This window comes from Musca autumnalis, unplaced genomic scaffold (assembly GCF_047663935.1).
Source record: "Musca autumnalis isolate F117 unplaced genomic scaffold, ASM4766393v1 scaffold_2, whole genome shotgun sequence".
Classification (NCBI taxonomy): Eukaryota; Metazoa; Arthropoda; class Insecta; order Diptera; family Muscidae; genus Musca; species Musca autumnalis.
In genome coordinates, this window is record NW_027411755.1 from 179,594,650 (window position 1) to 179,616,357 (window position 21,708).

Genomic DNA, 21,708 nt, shown 5'->3' on the forward strand with positions numbered 1-21,708 from the left:
CCTCTAAAAAATCTTTAAAAAATCTACGTTTAGGAGGCTGTAGCTTTCCTCTAAAAAATCTTTAAAAAAATCCACGTTTAGGAGGCCGTAGCTTTCCTGTAAAAATTTACATTTATGTGGCTCAAGGTTTCTTGGAAAAATTCTACGTTTAGGAGGATGTAGCTTTCCTCTAAAAAATCTTTAAAAAATCTACGTTTAGGAGGATGTAGCTTTCCTCTAAAAAATCTTTAAAAAATCCACGTTTAGGAGGCTGTAGCTTTCCTCTATATCTTATATCTTCTTATAAAAATTCTTTAAAAAATCCACGTTTAGGAGGCTGTAGCTTTCCTCTATATCTTATATCTTCTTATAAAAATTCTTTAAAAAATCCACGTTTAGGAGGCTGTAGCTTTCCTCTATATCTTATATCTTCTTATAAAAATTCTTTAAAAAATCCACGTTTAGGAGGCTGTAGCTTTCCTCTATATCTTATATCTTCTTATAAAAATTCTTTAAAAAATCCACGTTTATTTGGCTCAAGTTTTCCTGGAAAAATTCTTATCTCGTGGTTTCTTGGAAAAATTCTTTAAAAAATCCACGTTTATGTGGCTCAAGGTTTCTTGGGAAAATTCTTTAAAAAATCCACGCTTATGTGGCTCAAGGTTTCTTGGGAAAATTCTTTAAAAAATCCACGCTTATGTGGCTCAAGGTTTCTTGGGAAAATTCTTTAAAAAATCCACGCTTATGTGGCTCAAGGTTTCTTGGGAAAATTCTTTAAAAAATCCACGCTTATGTGGCTCAAGGTTTCTTGGGAAAATTCTTTAAAAAATCCACGCTTATGTGGCTCAAGGTTTCTTGGGAAAATTCTTTAAAAAATCCACGCTTATGTGGCTCAAGGTTTCTTGGGAAAATTCTTTAAAAAATCCACGCTTATGTGGCTCAAGGTTTCTTGGGAAAATTCTTTAAAAAATCCACGCTTATGTGGCTCAAGGTTTCTTGGGAAAATTCTTTAAAAAATCCACGCTTATGTGGCTCAAGGTTTCTTGGGAAAATTCTTTAAAAAATCCACGCTTATGTGGCTCAAGGTTTCTTGGGAAAATTCTTTAAAAAATCCACGCTTATGTGGCTCAAGGTTTCTTGGGAAAATTCTTTAAAAAATCCACGCTTATGTGGCTCAAGGTTTCTTGGGAAAATTCTTTAAAAAATCCACGCTTATGTGGCTCAAGGTTTCTTGGGAAAATTCTTTAAAAAATCCACGCTTATGTGGCTCAAGGTTTCTTGGGAAAATTCTTTAAAAAATCCACGCTTATGTGGCTCAAGGTTTCTTGGGAAAATTCTTTAAAAAATCCACGCTTATGTGGCTCAAGGTTTCTTGGGAAAATTCTTTAAAAAATCCACGCTTATGTGGCTCAAGGTTTCTTGGGAAAATTCTTTAAAAAATCCACGCTTATGTGGCTCAAGGTTTCTTGGGAAAATTCTTTAAAAAATCCACGCTTATGTGGCTCAAGGTTTCTTGGGAAAATTCTTTAAAAAATCCACGCTTATGTGGCTCAAGGTTTCTTGGGAAAATTCTTTAAAAAATCCACGCTTATGTGGCTCAAGGTTTCTTGGGAAAATTCTTTAAAAAATCCACGCTTATGTGGCTCAAGGTTTCTTGGGAAAATTCTTTAAAAAATCCACGCTTATGTGGCTCAAGGTTTCTTGGGAAAATTCTTTAAAAAATCCACGCTTATGTGGCTCAAGGTTTCTTGGGAAAATTCTTTAAAAAATCCACGCTTATGTGGCTCAAGGTTTCTTGGGAAAATTCTTTAAAAAATCCACGCTTATGTGGCTCAAGGTTTCTTGGGAAAATTCTTTAAAAAATCCACGCTTATGTGGCTCAAGGTTTCTTGGGAAAATTCTTTAAAAAATCCACGCTTATGTGGCTCAAGGTTTCTTGGGAAAATTCTTTAAAAAAATCCACGCTTATGTGGCTCAAGGTTTCTTGGGAAAATTCTTTAAAAAATCCACGCTTATGTGGCTCAAGGTTTCTTGGGAAAATTCTTTAAAAAATCCACGCTTATGTGGCTCAAGGTTTCTTGGGAAAATTCTTTAAAAAATCCACGCTTATGTGGCTCAAGGTTTCTTGGGAAAATTCTTTAAAAAATCCACGCTTATGTGGCTCAAGGTTTCTTGGGAAAATTCTTTAAAAAATCCACGCTTATGTGGCTCAAGGTTTCTTGGGAAAATTCTTTAAAAAATCCACGCTTATGTGGCTCAAGGTTTCTTGGGAAAATTCTTTAAAAAATCCACGCTTATGTGGCTCAAGGTTTCTTGGGAAAATTCTTTAAAAAATCCACGTTTATGTGGCTCAAGGTATCTTGGAAAAATTCTTTAAAAAATCCGCGTTTATGTGGCTCAAGGTTTCTTGGAAAAATTCTTTAAAAAATCCACGTTTATGTGGCTCAAGGTTTCTTGGAAAAATTCTTTAAAAAATCCACGTTTATGTGGCTCAAGGTTTCTTGGAAAAATTCTTTAAAAAATCCACGTTTATGTGGCTCAAGGTTTCTTGGGAAAATTCTTTAAAAAATCCACGTTTATGTGGCTCAAGGTTTCTTGGAAAAATTCTTTAAAAAATCCCTGATTATGTGGCTCAAGGTTTCTTGGGAAAATTCTTTAAAAAAATCCACGCGTATGTGGCTCAAGGTTGCTTGGAAAAATTCTTTAAGAAATCCACGCTTATGTGGCTCAAGGTTTCTTGGAAAAATTCTTTAAAAAATCCACGCTTATGTGGCTCAAGGTTTCTTGGAAAAATTCTTTAAAAAATCCACGCTTATGTGGCTCAAGGTTTCTTGGAAAAATTCTTTAAAAAATCCACGTTTATGTGGCTCAAGGTTTCTTGGAAAAGTTCTTTAAAAAATCCACGTTTATGTGGCTCAAGGTTTCTTGGAAAAGTTCTTTAAAAAATCCACGTTTATGTGGCTCAAGGTTTCTTGGAAAAGTTCTTTAAAAAATCCACGTTTATGTGGCTCAAGGTTTCTTGGAAAAGTTCTTTAAAAAATCCACGTTTATGTGGCTCAAGGTTTCTTGGAAAAGTTCTTTAAAAAATCCACGTTTATGTGGCTCAAGGTTTCTTGGAAAAGTTCTTTAAAAAATCCACGTTTATGTGGCTCAAGGTTTCTTGGAAAAGTTCTTTAAAAAATCCACGCTTATGTGGCTCAAGGTTTCTTGGGAAAATTCTTTAAAAAATCCACGCTTATGTGGCTCAAGGTTTCTTGGGAAAAATCTTTAAAAAATCCACGCTTATGTGGCTCAAGGTTTCTTGGGAAAAATCTTTAAAAAATCCACGCTTATTTGAATCAAGGTTTCTTGGAAAAATTCTTTAAAAAATCCACGTTTATTTGAATCAAGGTTTCTTGGAAAAATTCTTTAAAAAATCCACGTTTATTTGAATCAAGGTTTCTTGGAAAAATTCTTTAAAAAAATCCACGTTTATGTGGCTAAAGGTTTCTTGGAAAAATTCTTTAAAAAAATCCACGTTTATATGTGGCTCAAGGTTTCTTGGAAAAATTCTTTAAAAAATCCACGTTTATGTGGCTCAATGTTTCTTGGAAAAATTCTTTAAAAATCCACGTTTATGTGGCTCAAGGTTTATTGAAAAAATCATTAAAAAATCCAAGTTTATGTGGCTCAAGGTTTCTTGGAAAAATTCTTTAAAAAATCCACGTTTATTTGAATCAAGGTTTCTTGGAAAAATTCTTTAAAAAATCCAAGTTTATGTGGCTCAAGGTTTCTTGGAAAAATTCTTTAAAAAATCCACGTTTATTTGAATCAACGTTTCTTGGAAAAATTCTTTAAAAAATCCACGTTTATGTGACTCAAGGTTTCTTGGAAAAATTCTTTAAAAAATCCACGTTTATGTGACTCAAGGTTTCTTGGAAAAATTCTTTATAAAATCCACGTTTATTTGAATCAAGGTTTCTTGGAAAAATTCTTTAAAAAATCCACATTTATGTGGCTCAAGGTTTCTTGGAAAAATTCTTTAAAAAATCCACGTTTATGTGGCTCAAGGTTTCTTGGAAAAATTCTTTAAAAAATCCACGTTTATGTGGCTCAAGGTTTACTGGAAAAATTCTTTAAAAAATCCACGTTTATGTGGCTCAAGGTTTACTGGAAAAATTCTTTAAAAAATCCACGTTTATGTGGCTCAAGGTTTCTTGGAAAAATTCTTTAAAAAATTCACGTTTATGTGGCTCAAGGTTTCTTGGAAAAATTCTTTAAAAAATCCACGTTTATGTGGCTCAAGGTTTACTGGAAAAATTCTTTAAAAAATCCACGTTTATGTGGCTCAAGGTTTACTGGAAAAATTCTTTAAAAAATCCACGTTTATGTGGCTCAAGGTTTCTTGGAAAAATTCTTTAAAAAATCCACGTTTATGTGGCTCAAGGTTTCTTGGAAAAATTCTTTAAAAAGTCCACGTTTATGTGGCTCAAGGTTTCTTGGAAAAATTCTTTAAAAAATCCACGTTTATGTGGCTCAAGGTTTCTTGGAAAAATTCTTTAAAAAATCCACGTTTATGTGGCTCAAGGTTTACTGGAAAAATTCTTTAAAAAATCCACGTTTATGTGGCTCAAGGTTTCTTGGAAAAAATCTTTAGAAAATCCGCTTTCCTGTGGCTCAAGTTTTCTTGGAAAAATTCTTTAAAAAAATCCACGTTTATGTGGCTCAAGGTTTCTTGGAAAAATTCTTTAAAAAATCCACGTTTATGTGGCTCAAGGTTTCTTGGAAATTTTTTTTAAAAAATCCACGTTTATGTGGCTCAAGGTTTCTTGGAAAAATTCTTTAAAAAATCCACGTTTATGTGGCTCAAGGTTTCTTGGAAATTTTTTTTAAAAAATCCACGTTTATGTGGCTCAAGGTTTCTTGGAAAAATTCTTTAATAAATCCACTTTTATGTGGCTCAAGGTTTCTTGGAAATTTTTTTTAAAAAATCCACGTTTATGTGGCTCAAGGTTTCTTGGAAAAATTCTTTAAAAAATCCACGTTTATGTGGCTCAAGGTTTCTTGGAAAAATTCTTTAAAAAATCCACGTTTATGTGGCTCAAGGTTTCTTGGAAAAATTCTTTAAAAAATCCACGTTTATGTGGCTCAAGGTTTCTTGGAAAAATGCTTTAAAAAAATCCACGTTTATGTGGCTCAAGGTTTCTTGGAAATTTTTTTTAAAAAATCCACGTTTATGTGGCTCAAGGTTTCTTGGAAAAATTCTTTAAAAAATCCACGTTTATGTGGCTCAAGGTTTCTTGGAAAAATTCTTTAAAAAATCCACGTTTATGTGGCTCAAGGTTTCTTGGAAAAATTCTTTAAAAATCCACGTTTATGTGGCTCAAGGTTTCTTGGAAAAATTCTTTAAAAAATCCACGTTTATGTGGCTCAAGGTTTCTTGGAAAAATTCTTTAAAAAATCCACGTTTATGTGGCTCAAGGTTTCTTCGAAAAATTCTTTAAAAAATCCACGTTTATGTGGCTCAAGGTTTACTGGAAAAATTCTTTAAAAAATTCACGTTTATGTGGCTCAAGGTTTACTGGAAAAATTCTTTAAAAAATCCACGTTTATGTGGCTCAAGGTTTCTTGGAAAAATTCTTTAAAAAATCCACGTTTATGTGGCTCAAGGTTTCTTGGAAAAATTCTTTAAAAAGTCCACGTTTATGTGGCTCAAGGTTTCTTGGAAAAATTCTTTAAAAAATCCACGTTTATGTGGCTCAAGGTTTCTTGGAAAAATTCTTTAAAAAATCCACGTTTATGTGGCTCAAGGTTTACTGGAAAAATTCTTTAAAAAATCCACGTTTATGTGGCTCAAGGTTTCTTGGAAAAAATCTTTAGAAAATCCGCTTTCCTGTGGCTCAAGTTTTCTTGGAAAAATTCTTTAAAAAATCCACGTTTATGTGGCTCAATGTTTCTTGGAAAAATTCTTTAAAAAATCCACGTTTATGTGGCTCAAGGTTTCTTGGAAATTTTTTTTAAAAAATCCACGTTTATGTGGCTCAATGTTTCTTGGAAAAATTCTTTAAAAAATCCACGTTTATGTGGCTCAAGGTTTCTTGGAAATTTTTTTTAAAAAATCCACGTTTATGTGGCTCAAGGTTTCTTGGAAAAATTCTTTAATAAATCCACTTTTATGTGGCTCAAGGTTTCTTGGAAATTTTTTTAAAAAATCCACGTTTATGTGGCTCAAGGTTTCTTGGAAAAATTCTTTAAAAAATCCACGTTTATGTGGCTCAAGGTTTCTTGGAAAAATTCTTTAAAAATCCACGTTTATGTGGCTCAAGGTTTCTTGGAAAAATTCTTTAAAAAATCCACGTTTATGTGGCTCAAGGTTTCTTGGAAAAATTCTTTAAAAAATCCACGTTTATGTGGCTCAAGGTTTCTTGGAAAAATTCTTTAAAAAATCCACGTTTATGTGGCTCAAGGTTTCTTGGAAAAATTCTTTAAAAAATCCACGTTTATGTGGCTCAAGGTTTCTTGGAAAAATTCTTTAAAAAATCCACGTTTATGTGGCTCAAGGTTTCTTGGAAAAATTCTTTAAAAAAATCCACGTTTATGTGGCTCAAGGTTTCTTGGAAAAATTCTTTAATAAATCCACTTTTATGTGGCTCAAGGTTTCTTGGAAATTTTTTTTAAAAAATCCACGTTTATGTGGCTCAAGGTTTCTTGGAAAAATTCTTTAAAAAATCCACGCTTATGTGGCTCAAGGTTTCTTGGGAAAATTCTTTAAAAAATCCACGTTTATGTGGCTCAAGGTTTTTTGGAAAAATTCTTTAAAAAATCCACGTTTATGTGGCTCAAGATTTCTTGGAAAAATTCTTTAAAAAATCCATGTTTATGTGGCTCAAGATTTCTTGGAAAAATTCTTTAAAAAATCCACGTTTATGTGGCTCAAGATTTCTTGGAAAAATTCTTTAAAAAATCCACGCTTATGTGGCTCAAGGTTTCTTGGGAAAATTCTTTAAAAAATCCACGCTTATGTGGCTCAAGGTTTCTTGGGAAAATTCTTTAAAAAATCCACGCTTATGTGGCTCAAGGTTTCTTGGGAAAATTCTTTAAAAAATCCACGCTTATGTGGCTCAAGGTTTCTTGGGGAAATTCTTTAAAAAATCCACGCTTATGTGGCTCAAGGTTTCTTGGGGAAATTCTTTAAAAAATCCACGCTTATGTGGCTCAAGGTTTCTTGGGGAAATTCTTTAAAAAATCCACGCTTATGTGGCTCAAGGTTTCTTGGGAAAATTCTTTAAAAAATCCACGCTTATGTGGCTCAAGGTTTCTTGGGAAAATTCTTTAAAAAATCCACGCTTATGTGGCTCAAGGTTTCTTGGGAAAATTCTTTAAAAAATCCACGCTTATGTGGCTCAAGGTTTCTTGGGAAAATTCTTTAAAAAATCCACGCTTATGTGGCTCAAGGTTTCTTGGGAAAATTCTTTAAAAAATCCACGCTTATGTGGCTCAAGGTTTCTTGGGAAAATTCTTTTAAAAATCCACGTTTATGTGGCTCAAGGTTTCTTGGAAAAATTCTCTAAAAAATCCACGTTTATGTGACTCAAGGTTTCTTGGAAAAATTCTTAACAAAATCCACGTTTATGTGGCTCAAGTTTTCTTGGAAAAATTCTTAACAAAATCCACGTTTATGTGGCTCTAGGTTTCTCGGAAAAATTCTTTAAAAAATCCACGTTTATGTGGCTCAAGGTTCTTGGGAAAATTCTTTAAAAAATCCACGCTTATGTGGCTCAAGGTTTCTTGGGAAAATTCTTTAAAAATCCACGCTTATGTGGCTCAAGGTTTCTTGGGAAAATTCTTTAAAAAATCCACGCTTATGTGGCTCAAGGTTTCTTGGGAAAATTCTTTAAAAAATCCACGCTTATGTGGCTCAAGGTTTCTTGGGGAAATTCTTTAAAAAATCCACGTTTAGGAGGCTGTAGCTTTCCTCTAAAGAATCTTTTAAAAATCCACGTTTAGGAGGCTTTAGCTTTTCTCTAAAAAATCTTTTAAAAATCCACGTTTAGGAGGCTGTAGCTTTCCTCTAAAAAATCTTTTAAAAATCCACGTTTAGGAGGCTGTAGCTTTCCTCTAAAAAATCTTTTAAAAATCCACGTTTAGGAGGCTGTAGCTTTCCTCTAAAAATTCTCTAAAAAATCCACGTTTATGTGGCTCAAGGTTTCTTGGAAAAATTCTTTAAAAAAATCCACGTTTAGGAGGCTGTAGCTTTCCTCTAAAAAATCCACGCTTATGTGGCTCAAGGTTTCTTGGGAAAATTCTTTAAAAAATCCACGTTTATGTGGCTCAAGATTTCTTGGACAAAAATCCTTAAAAAAATCCACGTTTATGTGGCTCAAGGTTTCTTGGAAAAAATCTTTAAAAATCCACGTTTATGTGGCTCAAAGTTTCTTGGAAAAATTCTTTAAAAAATCCACGCTTATGTGGCTCAAGGTTTCTTGGGAAAATTCTTTAAAAAATCCACGTTTATGTGGCTCAAGGTTTTTTGGAAAAATTCTTTAAAAAATCCACGTTTATGTGGCTCAAGATTTCTTGGAAAAATTCTTTAAAAAATCCATGTTTATGTGGCTCAAGATTTCTTGGAAAAATTCTTTAAAAAATCCACGTTTATGTGGCTCAAGATTTCTTGGAAAAATTCTTTAAAAAATCCACGTTTACGTGGCTCAAGGTTTCTTGGAAAAATTCTTTAAAAAATCCACGCTTATGTGGCTCAAGGTTTCTTGGAAAAATTCTTTAAAAAATTCACGCTTATGTGGCTCAAGGTTTCTTGGAAAAATTCTTTAAAAAATCCACGCTTATGTGGCTCAAGGTTTCTTGGGAAAATTCTTTAAAAAATCCACGCTTATGTGGCTCAAGGTTTCTTGGGAAAATTCTTTAAAAAATCCACGCTTATGTGGCTCAAGGTTTCTTGGGAAAATTCTTTAAAAAATCCACGCTTATGTGGCTCAAGGTTTCTTGGGAAAATTCTTTAAAAAATCCACGCTTATGTGGCTCAAGGTTTCTTGGGAAAATTCTTTAAAAAATCCACGCTTATGTGGCTCAAGGTTTCTTGGGAAAATTCTTTAAAAAATCCACGCTTATGTGGCTCAAGGTTTCTTGGGAAAATTCTTTAAAAAATCCACGCTTATGTGGCTCAAGGTTTCTTGGGAAAATTCTTTAAAAAATCCACGCTTATGTGGCTCAAGGTTTCTTGGGAAAATTCTTTAAAAAATCCACGCTTATGTGGCTCAAGGTTTCTTGGGAAAATTCTTTAAAAAATCCACGCTTATGTGGCTCAAGGTTTCTTGGGAAAATTCTTTAAAAAATCCACGCTTATGTGGCTCAAGGTTTCTTGGAGAAAATCTTTAAAAATCCACAATTAGGAGGCTGTAGCTTTTCTCTAAAAATTCTTTAAAAATCCACGCTTATGTGGCTCAAGATTTCTTGGGAAAATTCTTTAAAAAATCCACGCTTATGTGGCTCAAGGTTTCTTGGGAAAATTCTTTAAAAAATCCACGCTTATGTGGCTCAAGGTTTCTTGGGAAAATTCTTTAAAAAATCCACGCTTATGTGGCTCAAGGTTTCTTGGGAAAATTCTTTAAAAAATCCACGCTTATGTGGCTCAATGTTTCTTGGGAAAATTCTTTAAAAAATCCACGCTTATGTGGCTCAAGGTTTCTTGGAGAAAATCTTTAAAAATCCACAATTAGGAGGCTGTAGCTTTTCTCTAAAAATTCTTTAAAAATCCACGCTTATGTGGCTCAAGATTTCTTGGGAAAATTCTTTAAAAAAATCCACGCTTATGTGGCTCAAGATTTCTTGGGAAAATTCTTTAAAAAAATCCACGCTTATGTGGCTCAAGGTTTCTTGGGAAAATTCTTTAAAAAAATCCACGCTTATGTGGCTCAAGGTTTCTTGGGAAAATTCTTTAAAAAAATCCACGCTTATGTGGCTCAAGGTTTCTTGGGAAAATTCTTTAAAAAAATCCACGCTTATGTGGCTCAAGGTTTCTTGGGAAAATTCTTTAAAAAATCCACGCTTATGTGGCTCAAGGTTTCTTGGGAAAATTCTTTAAAAAATCCACGCTTATGTGGCTCAAGGTTTCTTGGGAAAATTCTTTAAAAAATCCACGCTTATGTGGCTCAAGGTTTCTTGGGAAAATTCTTTAAAAAATCCACGCTTATGTGGCTCAAGGTTTCTTGGGAAAATTCTTTTAAAAATCCACGTTTATGTGGCTCAAGGTTTCTTGGAAAAATTCTCTAAAAAATCCACGTTTATGTGACTCAAGGTTTCTTGGAAAAATTCTTAACAAAATCCACGTTTATGTGGCTCAAGTTTTCTTGGAAAAATTCTTAACAAAATCCACGTTTATGTGGCTCTAGGTTTTTCGGAAAAATTCTTTAAAAAATCCACGTTTATGTGGCTCAAGGTTCTTGGGAAAATTCTTTAAAAAATCCACGCTTATGTGGCTCAAGGTTTCTTGGGAAAATTCTTTAAAAATCCACGCTTATGTGGCTCAAGATTTCTTGGGAAAATTCTTTAAAAAATCCACGCTTATGTGGCTCAAGGTTTCTTGGGAAAATTCTTTAAAAAATCCACGCTTATGTGGCTCAATGTTTCTTGGGAAAATTCTTTAAAAAATCCACGCTTATGTGGCTCAAGGTTTCTTGGAGAAAATCTTTAAAAATCCACAATTAGGAGGCTGTAGCTTTTCTCTAAAAATTCTTTAAAAATCCACGCTTATGTGGCTCAAGATTTCTTGGGAAAATTCTTTAAAAAAATCCACGCTTATGTGGCTCAAGGTTTCTTGGGAAAATTCTTTAAAAAATCCACGCTTATGTGGCTCAAGGTTTCTTGGGAAAATTCTTTAAAAAATCCACGCTTATGTGGCTCAAGGTTTCTTGGGAAAATTCTTTAAAAAATCCACGCTTATGTGGCTCAAGGTTTCTTGGGAAAATTCTTTAAAAAATCCACGCTTATGTGGCTCAAGGTTTCTTGGGAAAATTCTTTAAAAAATCCACGCTTATGTGGCTCAAGGTTTCTTGGGAAAATTCTTTAAAAAATCCACGCTTATGTGGCTCAAGGTTTCTTGGGAAAATTCTTTAAAAAATCCACGCTTATGTGGCTCAATGTTTCTTGGGAAAATTCTTTAAAAAATCCACGCTTATGTGGCTCAAGGTTTCTTGGAGAAAATCTTTAAAAATCCGCAATTAGGAGGCTGTAGCTTTTCTCTAAAAATTCTTTAAAAATCCACGCTTATGTGGCTCAAGATTTCTTGGGAAAATTCTTTAAAAATCCACGCTTATGTGGCTCAAGATTTCTTGGGAAAATTCTTTAAAAATCCACGCTTATGTGGCTCAAGATTTCTTGGGAAAATTCTTTAAAAAAATCCACGCTTATGTGGCTCAAGGTTTCTTGGGAAAATTCTTTAAAAAATCCACGCTTATGTGGCTCAAGGTTTCTTGGGAAAATTCTTTAAAAAATCCACGCTTATGTGGCTCAATGTTTCTTGGGAAAATTCTTTAAAAAATCCACGCTTATGTGGCTCAATGTTTCTTGGGAAAATTCTTTAAAAAATCCACGCTTATGTGGCTCAACGTTTCTTGGAGAAAATCTTTAAAAATCCACAATTAGCTTTTCTCTAAAAATTCTTTAAAAATCCACGCTTATGTGGCTCAAGATTTCTTGGGAAAATTCTTTAAAAAAATCCACGCTTATGTGGCTCAAGATTTCTTGGGAAAATTCTTTAAAAAAATCCACGCTTATGTGGCTCAAGATTTCTTGGGAAAATTCTTTAAAAAAATCCACGCTTATGTGGCTCAAGATTTCTTGGGAAAATTCTTTAAAAAAATCCACGCTTATGTGGCTCAAGATTTCTTGGGAAAATTCTTTAAAAAAATCCACGCTTATGTGGCTCAAGATTTCTTGGGAAAATTCTTTAAAAAAATCCACGCTTATGTGGCTCAAGGTTTCTTGGGAAAATTCTTTAAAAAATCCACGCTTATGTGGCTCAAGGTTTCTTGGGAAAATTCTTTTAAAAATCCACGTTTATGTGGCTCAAGGTTTCTTGGAAAAATTCTCTAAAAAATCCACGTTTATGTGATTCAAGGTTTCTTGGAAAAATTCTTAACAAAATCCACGTTTATGTGGCTCAAGTTTTCTTGGAAAAATTCTTAACAAAATCCACGTTTATGTGGCTCTAGGTTTCTCGGAAAAATTCTTTAAAAAATCCACGTTTATGTGGCTCAAGGTTCTTGGGAAAATTCTTTAAAAAATCCACGCTTATGTGGCTCAAGGTTTCTTGGGAAAATTCTTTAAAAATCCACGCTTATGTGGCTCAAGATTTCTTGGGAAAATTCTTTAAAAAATCCACGCTTATGTGGCTCAAGGTTTCTTGGGAAAATTCTTTAAAAAATCCACGCTTATGTGGCTCAATGTTTCTTGGGAAAATTCTTTAAAAAATCCACGCTTATGTGGCTCAAGGTTTCTTGGGAAAATTCTTTAAAAAATCCACGCTTATGTGGCTCAAGGTTTCTTGGGAAAATTCTTTAAAAAATCCACGCTTATGTGGCTCAAGGTTTGTTGGGAAAATTCTTTAAAAAATCCACGCTTATGTGGCTCAAGGTTTGTTGGGAAAATTCTTTAAAAAATCCACGCTTATGTGGCTCAAGGTTTCTTGGGAAAATTCTTTAAAAAATCCACGCTTATGTGGCTCAAGGTTTGTTGGGAAAATTCTTTAAAAAATCCACGCTTATGTGGCTCAAGGTTTCTTGGGAAAATTCTTTAAAAAATCCACGCTTATGTGGCTCAAGGTTTGTTGGGAAAATTCTTTAAAAAATCCACGCTTATGTGGCTCAAGGTTTGTTGGGAAAATTCTTTAAAAAATCCACGCTTATGTGGCTCAAGGTTTGTTGGGAAAATTCTTTAAAAAATCCACGCTTATGTGGCTCAAGGTTTCTTGGGAAAATTCTTTAAAAAATCCACGCTTATGTGGCTCAAGGTTTGTTGGGAAAATTTTTTAAAAAATCCACGCTTATGTGGCTCAAGGTTTCTTGGGAAAATTCTTTAAAAAATCCACGCTTATGTGGCTCAAGGTTTGTTGGGAAAATTCTTTAAAAAATCCACGCTTATGTGGCTCAAGGTTTCTTGGGAAAATTCTTTAAAAAATCCACGCTTATGTGGCTCAAGGTTTCTTGGGAAAATTCTTTAAAAAATCCACGCTTATGTGGCTCAAGGTTTCTTGGGAAAATTCTTTAAAAAATCCACGCTTATGGTTTCTTGGAAACGTTCTTTAAAAAATCCACGCTTACGGTTTCTTGGAAACTTTCTTAAAAAAATCCACGCTTATGTGGCTCAAGGTTTCTTGGAAAAATTCTTTAAAAAATCCACGCTTATGTGGCTCAAGGTTTCTTGGAAAAATTCTTTAAAAAATCCACGTTTATGTGGCTCAAGGTTTCTTGGAAAAATTCTTTAAAAAATCCACGCTTATGTGGCTCAAGGTTTCTTGGAAAAATTCTTTAAAAAATCCACGTTTATGTGGCTCAAGGTTTCTTGGAAAAATTCTTTAAAAAATCCACGTTTATGTGGCTCAAGGTTTCTTGGAAAAATTCTTTAAAAAATCCACGTTTATGTGGCTCAAGGTTTCTTGGAAAATTTTTTTTTTTAAAATCCACGTTTATCTGGCTCACGGTTGGCTCAAGGTTTCTTGGGAAAATTCTTTAAAAAATCCACGCTTATGTGGCTCAAGGTTTCTTGGGAAAATTCTTTAAAAAATCCACGCTTATGTGGCTCAAGGTTTCTTGGGAAAATTCTTTAAAAAATCCACGCTTATGTGGCTCAAGGTTTCTTGGGAAAATTCTTTAAAAAATCCACGCTTATGTGGCTCAAGGTTTCTTGGGAAAATTCTTTAAAAAATCCACGCTTATGTGGCTCAAGGTTTCTTGGGAAAATTCTTTAAAAAATCCACGCTTATGTGGCTCAAGGTTTCTTGGGAAAATTCTTTAAAAAATCCACGCTTATGTGGCTCAAGGTTTCTTGGGAAAATTCTTTAAAAAATCCACGCTTATGTGGCTCAAGGTTTCTTGGGAAAATTCTTTAAAAAATCCACGCTTATGTGGCTCAAGGTTTCTTGGGAAAATTCTTTAAAAAATCCACGCTTATGTGGCTCAAGGTTTCTTGGGAAAATTCTTTAAAAAATCCACGCTTATGTGGCTCAAGGTTTCTTGGGAAAATTCTTTAAAAAATCCACGCTTATGTGGCTCAAGGTTTCTTGGGAAAATTCTTTAAAAAATCCACGCTTATGTGGCTCAAGGTTTCTTGGGAAAATTCTTTAAAAAATCCACGCTTATGTGGCTCAAGGTTTCTTGGGAAAATTCTTTAAAAAATCCACGCTTATGTGGCTCAAGGTTTCTTGGGAAAATTCTTTAAAAAATCCACGCTTATGTGGCTCAAGGTTTCTTGGGAAAATTCTTTAAAAAATCCACGCTTATGTGGCTCAAGGTTTCTTGGGAAAATTCTTTAAAAAATCCACGCTTATGTGGCTCAAGGTTTCTTGGGAAAATTCTTTAAAAAATCCACGCTTATGTGGCTCAAGGTTTCTTGGGAAAATTCTTTAAAAAATCCACGCTTATGTGGCTCAAGGTTTCTTGGGAAAATTCTTTAAAAAATCCACGCTTATGTGGCTCAAGGTTTCTTGGGAAAATTCTTTAAAAAATCCACGCTTATGTGGCTCAAGGTTTCTTGGGAAAATTCTTTAAAAAATCCACGCTTATGTGGCTCAAGGTTTCTTGGGAAAATTCTTTAAAAAATCCACGCTTATGTGGCTCAAGGTTTCTTGGGAAAATTCTTTAAAAAATCCACGCTTATGTGGCTCAAGGTTTCTTGGGAAAATTCTTTAAAAAATCCACGCTTATGTGGCTCAAGGTTTCTTGGGAAAATTCTTTAAAAAATCCACGCTTATGTGGCTCAAGGTTTCTTGGGAAAATTCTTTAAAAAATCCACGCTTATGTGGCTCAAGGTTTCTTGGGAAAATTCTTTAAAAAATCCACGCTTATGTGGCTCAAGGTTTCTTGGGAAAATTCTTTAAAAAATCCACGCTTATGTGGCTCAAGGTTTCTTGGGAAAATTCTTTAAAAAATCCACGCTTATGTGGCTCAAGGTTTCTTGGGAAAATTCTTTAAAAAATCCACGCTTATGTGGCTCAAGGTTTCTTGGGAAAATTCTTTAAAAAATCCACGCTTATGTGGCTCAAGGTTTCTTGGGAAAATTCTTTAAAAAATCCACGCTTATGTGGCTCAAGGTTTCTTGGGAAAATTCTTTAAAAAATCCACGCTTATGTGGCTCAAGGTTTCTTGGGAAAATTCTTTAAAAAATCCACGCTTATGTGGCTCAAGGTTTCTTGGGAAAATTCTTTAAAAAATCCACGCTTATGTGGCTCAAGGTTTCTTGGGAAAATTCTTTAAAAAATCCACGCTTATGTGGCTCAAGGTTTCTTGGGAAAATTCTTTAAAAAATCCACGCTTATGTGGCTCAAGGTTTCTTGGGAAAATTCTTTAAAAAATCCACGCTTATGTGGCTCAAGGTTTCTTGGGAAAATTCTTTAAAAAATCCACGCTTATGTGGCTCAAGGTTTCTTGGGAAAATTCTTTAAAAAATCCACGCTTATGTGGCTCAAGGTTTCTTGGGAAAATTCTTTAAAAAATCCACGCTTATGTGGCTCAAGGTTTCTTGGGAAAATTCTTTAAAAAATCCACGCTTATGTGGCTCAAGGTTTCTTGGGAAAATTCTTTAAAAAATCCACGCTTATGTGGCTCAAGGTTTCTTGGGAAAATTCTTTAAAAAATCCACGCTTATGTGGCTCAAGGTTTCTTGGGAAAATTCTTTAAAAAATCCACGCTTATGTGGCTCAAGGTTTCTTGGGAAAATTCTTTAAAAAATCCACGCTTATGTGGCTCAAGGTTTCTTGGGAAAATTCTTTAAAAAATTCACGCTTATGTGGCTCAAGGTTTCTTGGGAAAATTCTTTAAAAAATCCACGCTTATGTGGCTCAAGGTTTCTTGGGAAAATTCTTTAAAAAATCCACGCTTATGTGGCTCAAGGTTTCTTGGGAAAATTCTTTAAAAAATCCACGCTTATGTGGCTCAAGGTTTCTTGGGAAAATTCTTTAAAAAATCCACGCTTATGTGGCTCAAGGTTTCTTGGGAAAATTCTTTAAAAAATCCACGCTTATGTGGCTCAAGGTTTCTTGGGAAAATTCTTTAAAAAATCCACGCTTATGTGGCTCAAGGTTTCTTGGGAAAATTCTTTAAAAAATCCACGCTTATGTGGCTCAAGGTTTCTTGGGAAAATTCTTTAAAAAATCCACGCTTATGTGGCTCAAGGTTTCTTGGGAAAATTCTTTAAAAAATCCACGCTTATGTGGCTCAAGGTTTCTTGGGAAAATTCTTTAAAAAATCCACGCTTATGTGGCTCAAGGTTTCTTGGGAAAATTCTTTAAAAAATCCACGCTTATGTGGCTCAAGGTTTCTTGGGAAAATTCTTTAAAAAATCCACGCTTATGTGGCTCAAGGTTTCTTGGGAAAATTCTTTAAAAAATCCACGCTTATGTGGCTCAAGGTTTCTTGGGAAAATTCTTTAAAAAATCCACGCTTATGTGGCTCAAGGTTTCTTGGGAAAATTCTTTAAAAAATCCACGCTTATGTGGCTCAAGGTTTCTTGGGAAAATTCTTTAAAAAATCCACGCTTATGTGGCTCAAGGTTTCTTGGGAAAATTCTTTAAAAAATCCACGCTTATGTGGCTCAAGGTTTCTTGGGAAAATTCTTTAAAAAATCCACGCTTATGGTTTCTTGGAAACGTTCTTTAAAAAATCCACGCTTATGGTTTCTTGGAAACGTTCTTAAAAAAATCCACGCTTATGTGGCTCAAGGTTTCTTGGAAAAATTCTTTAAAAAATCCACGCTTATGTGGCTCAAGGTTTCTTGGAAAAATTCTTTAAAAAATCCACGTTTATGTGGCTCAAGGTTTCTTGGAAAAATTCTTTAAAAAATCCACGCTTATGTGGCTCAAGGTTTCTTGGAAAAATTCTTTAAAAAATCCACGTTTATGTGGCTCAAGGTTTCTTGGAAAAATTCTTTAAAAAATCCACGTTTATGTGGCTCAAGGTTTCTTGGAAAAATTCTTTAAAAAATCCACGTTTATGTGGCTCAAGGTTTCTTGGAAAATTTTTTTTTAAAAATCCACGTTTATCTGGCTCACGGTTTCTTGGAAAAATTCTTTAAAAAATCCACGTTTATGTGGCTTAAGGTTTCTTGGAAGAATTCTTTAAAAAATCCACGTTTATGTGGCTCAAGGTTTCTTGGTAAAATTCTTTAAAAAATCCACTTTTATGTGGCTCAAGGTTTCTTGGAAAAATTCTTTAAAAAATCCACGTTTATGTGTCTCAAGGTTTCTTGGGAAAATTCTTTAAAAAATCCACGTTTATGTGGATCAAGGTTTCTTGGAAAAATTCTTTAAAAAATCCACGTTTGTGAAGCTCTAGCTTGCCTCTACAAATTCTGTAAAAAATCCATGTTTAAGATGCTCTCAAAATTCTTTAAAAAATCCAGGTGTATGAAGCTCTAGCTTACCTTTCAAAATTATTTAAATCCACATTTATAGAAAAGTTTCGTTTTTCCTTCTCTTTCCAGTTTGTGAAGATACCAACACCCCAAAATCATATCGTTTTCATCCTGGTTTATGGTCGGGTAAACGATGGTCCTGCTGTAAGGGTATAAGTCGAGCAACATTTGGCTGTCAGGCGGCAACACATTGGCGTGAAACCAACAATAATCCAAGTAAGTAAAACTTTTTTAAAATTCCATAGCCTACGCCCAGCTTGAAAACTAAAAGCAAAGCTGGGATAACAAATTACTTTAAAGTGTCGACTGTTTAATTTATCCACCACCTGCCTTGACATGGCAGTTTATGTAGAACGTGTGTTTTCTTTACGAAAACGATTTCAGAATACATTTCATACAGCATTTAAGCACATATTAGGAGGCTCTAGGAAAATGAAAAAAAATGTTGTCATGGTATGGACAAAATGGAAACCTAATTAATACACAAAACTGCTCCCTAGACAGGCTGCCTGCTTGCCGGCCTGGGTGTTGCTGGAGTGCAATCCATTTGGATACTTTTGTTTGTTGTTATGCCTCTGTGAGTTTCTTAAGCAGGAAATGCGTGCCATACATCACAATTTTGGTTCATCGTATTTTTGGTTTTCTTCTTTTTTCCGTACGATCGTCGTCCATCTTCATCGTCCATGATGAGGATGATGGTGTTTAACTTCTTGATGACTTTGTGCTACTCTATTGCACACTCCTTAGCATCAAATCATCATTTGTTAGTGTCGTAATTTTTTGTTCATTCTTTCGATTTCCATTCCTTTCCACTTCATTTGGTGTTTGTAGAATTATTATTATATTTTTTCCCATTCATGGCTTGTGTGAGTGCGCGCGCGTCTTTGTGGACTTGTGACCTTTTTGGCCTTTTCTTAAAGATTCCCTTCTTTTTTTCTATTTGGAATGGAAAATTTTGTTATTGCCTGAAAGAGAACATTGAACAAAATTTATAACCGCAACAAATTTCCTTCATCTATTCTTCTTCTTCCTTTTAATAGAAAAACTTAATATTCATTTGGGTTCTTTCTTCTTGAATTGGACACGTAAAAGTTGTGGTAAATTTCCATTTTTGGGTCTTGGTTTATTTTATTTTAAAAAAATATTGTGCAGGTCATCATTCAGACTGTCAAGAAAATGACAAGAATTAATAACTAATTGGAGAATTATTTTACATAATAAGTGGGGCTTAAGTTGATTATAATCTTTCTATTGAAGGATTATGACCTCATGAATTGAATGGCAATCTGACAGTCTTTGGTATTGGTATGGTCTTATTATTTCTTTGAATACACTCGGTAATGTTGAACATTCAATGGAGTGTAGACTTAGAACTTCATGGTGGTACATGTCATCTTGTTTACAGCTCTAGGTTTCCTCTGAAAATTCTTTAAAAAAATCCACATTTGAGAGGCTCTAGGTTTCCTCTAAAAATTCTTTAAAATATCCACGTTTGGGGGCTCAAGGTTTCCTCTAAAAATTCTTCAAAATCCACGTTTGGGAGGCTCAAGGTTTCCTCTAAAAATTCTTTAAAAAAATCCACTTTTGGGAGGCTCAATATCTTCTCTAAAAATTCTTTAAAAAATCCACGTTTGGGAGGCTCAAGGTTTCCTCTAAAAAATCCACGTTTGGGAGGCTCAAGGTTTCCTCTAAAAAATCCGCGTTTGGGAGGCTCAAGGTTTCCTCTAAAAATCCACGTTTGGGAGGTTCAAGGTTTCCTCTAAAAAATCCACGTTTGGGAGGCTCAAGGTTTCCTCTAAAAATTCTTTAAAAACTCCACGTTTGGCAGGCTCAAGGTTTCCTCTAAAAATTCTTTAACAAAATCCACTTTTGGGAGGCTCAATATCTTCTCTAAAAATTCTTTAAAAAATCCACGTTTGCGAGGCTCAAGGTTTCCTCTAAAAAATCCACGTTTGGGACGTTCAAGGTTTCCTCTAAAAAATCCACGTTTGGGAGGATCAAGGTTTCCTCTAAAAATTGTTTTAAAAATCCATGTTTGGGAGGCTCAAGGTTTCCTCTAAAAATTGTTTTAAAAATCCACGTTTGGGAGGCTCAAGGTTTCCTCTAAAAATTCTTTAAAAAATCCACGTTTGGAGGCTCAAGGTTTCCTCTAAAAATTCTTTAAAAAATCCAAGTTTGGGATGCTCAAGGTTTCCTCTAAAAATTCTTTAAAAAATCCACGTTCCTCTAAAAATTGTTTTACAAATCCACGTTTGGGAGGCTCAAGGTTTCCTCAAAAAATTGTTTTAAAAATTGACGTTTGGGAGGCTCAAGGTTTCCTCTAAAAATTCTTTAAAAAATCCACGTTTGGGAGGCTCAAGGTTTCCTCTAAAAATTGTTTTAAAAATCCACGTTTGGGAGGCTCAAGGTTTCCTCTAAAAATTGTTTTAAAAATCCACGTTTGGGAGGCTCAAGTTTTCCTCTAAAAATTGTTTTAAAAATCCACGTTTGGGAGGCTCAAGGTTTCCTCTAAAAATTGTTTTAAAAATCCACGTTTGGGAGGCTCAAGGTTTCCTCTAAAAATTGTTTTGTAAAATCCACGTTTGGGAGGCTCAAGGTTTCCTCTAAAAATTGTTTTGAAAATCCGCGTTTGGGAGGCTCAAGGTTTCCTCTAAAAATTGTTTTAAAAATCCACGTTTGGGAGGCTCAAGGTTTCCTCTAAAAATTGTTTTAAAAATCCATGTTTGGGAGGCTCAAGGTTTCCTCTAAAAATTGTTTTAAAAATCCACGTTTGGGAGGCTCAAGGTTGCCTCTAAAAATTCTTTAAAAAAAATTCACGTTTGGGAGGCTCAAAGTTTGCACTAAAAATTCTTTAAAAAATCCAAGTTTGGGAGGCTCAAGGTTTCCTCTAAAAATTGTTTAAAAATTCCACGTTTGGGAGGCTCAAGGTTTCCTCTAAAAATTCTTTAAAAAACCCACGTTTGGGAGGCTCAAGGTTTCCTCTAAAAATTCTTTAAAAAATCCACGTTTGGGAGGCTCAAGGTTTCCTCTAAAAATTCTTTAAAAAATCCACGTTTGGGAGGCTCAAGGTTTCCTCTAAAAATTCTTTAAAAAATCCACGTTTGGGAGGCTCAAGGTTTCCTCTAAAAATTCTTTAAAAAATCCACGTTTGGGAGGCTCAAGGTTTCCTCTAAAAATTCTTTAAAAAATCCACGTTTGGAAGGCTCTAGCTTGCCTCTAAAAATTCTTTAAAAAATCCACGTTTGGGAGGCTTCAAGGTTTCCTCTAAAAATTCTTTAAAAAATCCACGTTTGGGAGGCTCAAGGTTTCCTCTAAAAATTCTTTAAAAAATCCACGTTTGGGAGGCTCAAGGTTTCCTCTAAAAATTCTTTAAAAAATCCACGTTTGGGAGGCTCAAGGTTTCCTCTAAAAATTCTTTAAAAAATCCACGTTTGGGAGGCTCAAGGTTTCCTCTAAAAAATCTTTAAAAATCCACGTTTGGGAGGCTCAAGGTTTCCTCTAAAAATTCTTTAAAAAATCCACGTTTGGGAGGCTCAAGGTTTCCTCTAAAAATTCTTTAAAAAATCCACGTTTGGGAGGCTCAAGGTTTCCTCTAAAAATTCTTTAAAACATCCACGTTTGGGAGGCTCACGGTTTCCTCTAAAATTCTTTAAAAAATCCACGTTTGGGAGGCTCACGGTTTCCTCTAAAAATTCTTTAAAAAAATCCACGTTTGGGAGGCTCAAGGTTTCCTCTAAAAATTCTTTAAAAAATCCTCGTTTGGGAGGCTCAAGGTTTCCTCTAAAAATTCTTTAAAAAATCCACGTTTGGGAGGCTCAAGGTTTGCTCTAAAAATTCTGTAAAAAATCCACGTTTGGGAGGCTCAAGGTTTCCTCTAAAAATTCTTTAAAAAATCCACGTTTGGGAGGCTCAAGGTTTCCTCTAAAAATTCTTTAAAAAATCCACGTTTGGGAGGCTCAAGGTTTCCTCTAAAAAATCTTTAAAAAATCCACGTTTGGGAGGCTCCAGGTTTCTTCTAAAAATTCTTTAAAAAATCCACGTTTGGGATGCTCCAGGTTTCTACTAAAAATTCTTTAAAAAATCCACGTTTGGGATGCTCCAGGTTTTTTT

General features: G+C 34.4%; 1 protein-coding gene across 1 annotated transcript in view; it reads left to right on the forward strand.

The window, feature by feature from the left end:
* The window catches only part of Btk (tyrosine-protein kinase Btk29A), a 533,208-nt gene that overhangs the window by 240,129 nt on the left and 271,371 nt on the right, over positions 1-21,708 (forward strand). Inside the window, exon 5 of the mRNA XM_073970132.1 lies at positions 17,668-17,814. Coding sequence (XP_073826233.1) covers positions 17,668-17,814 — 147 coding nt within the window. The remainder of the gene's footprint in view (positions 1-17,667; positions 17,815-21,708) is intronic.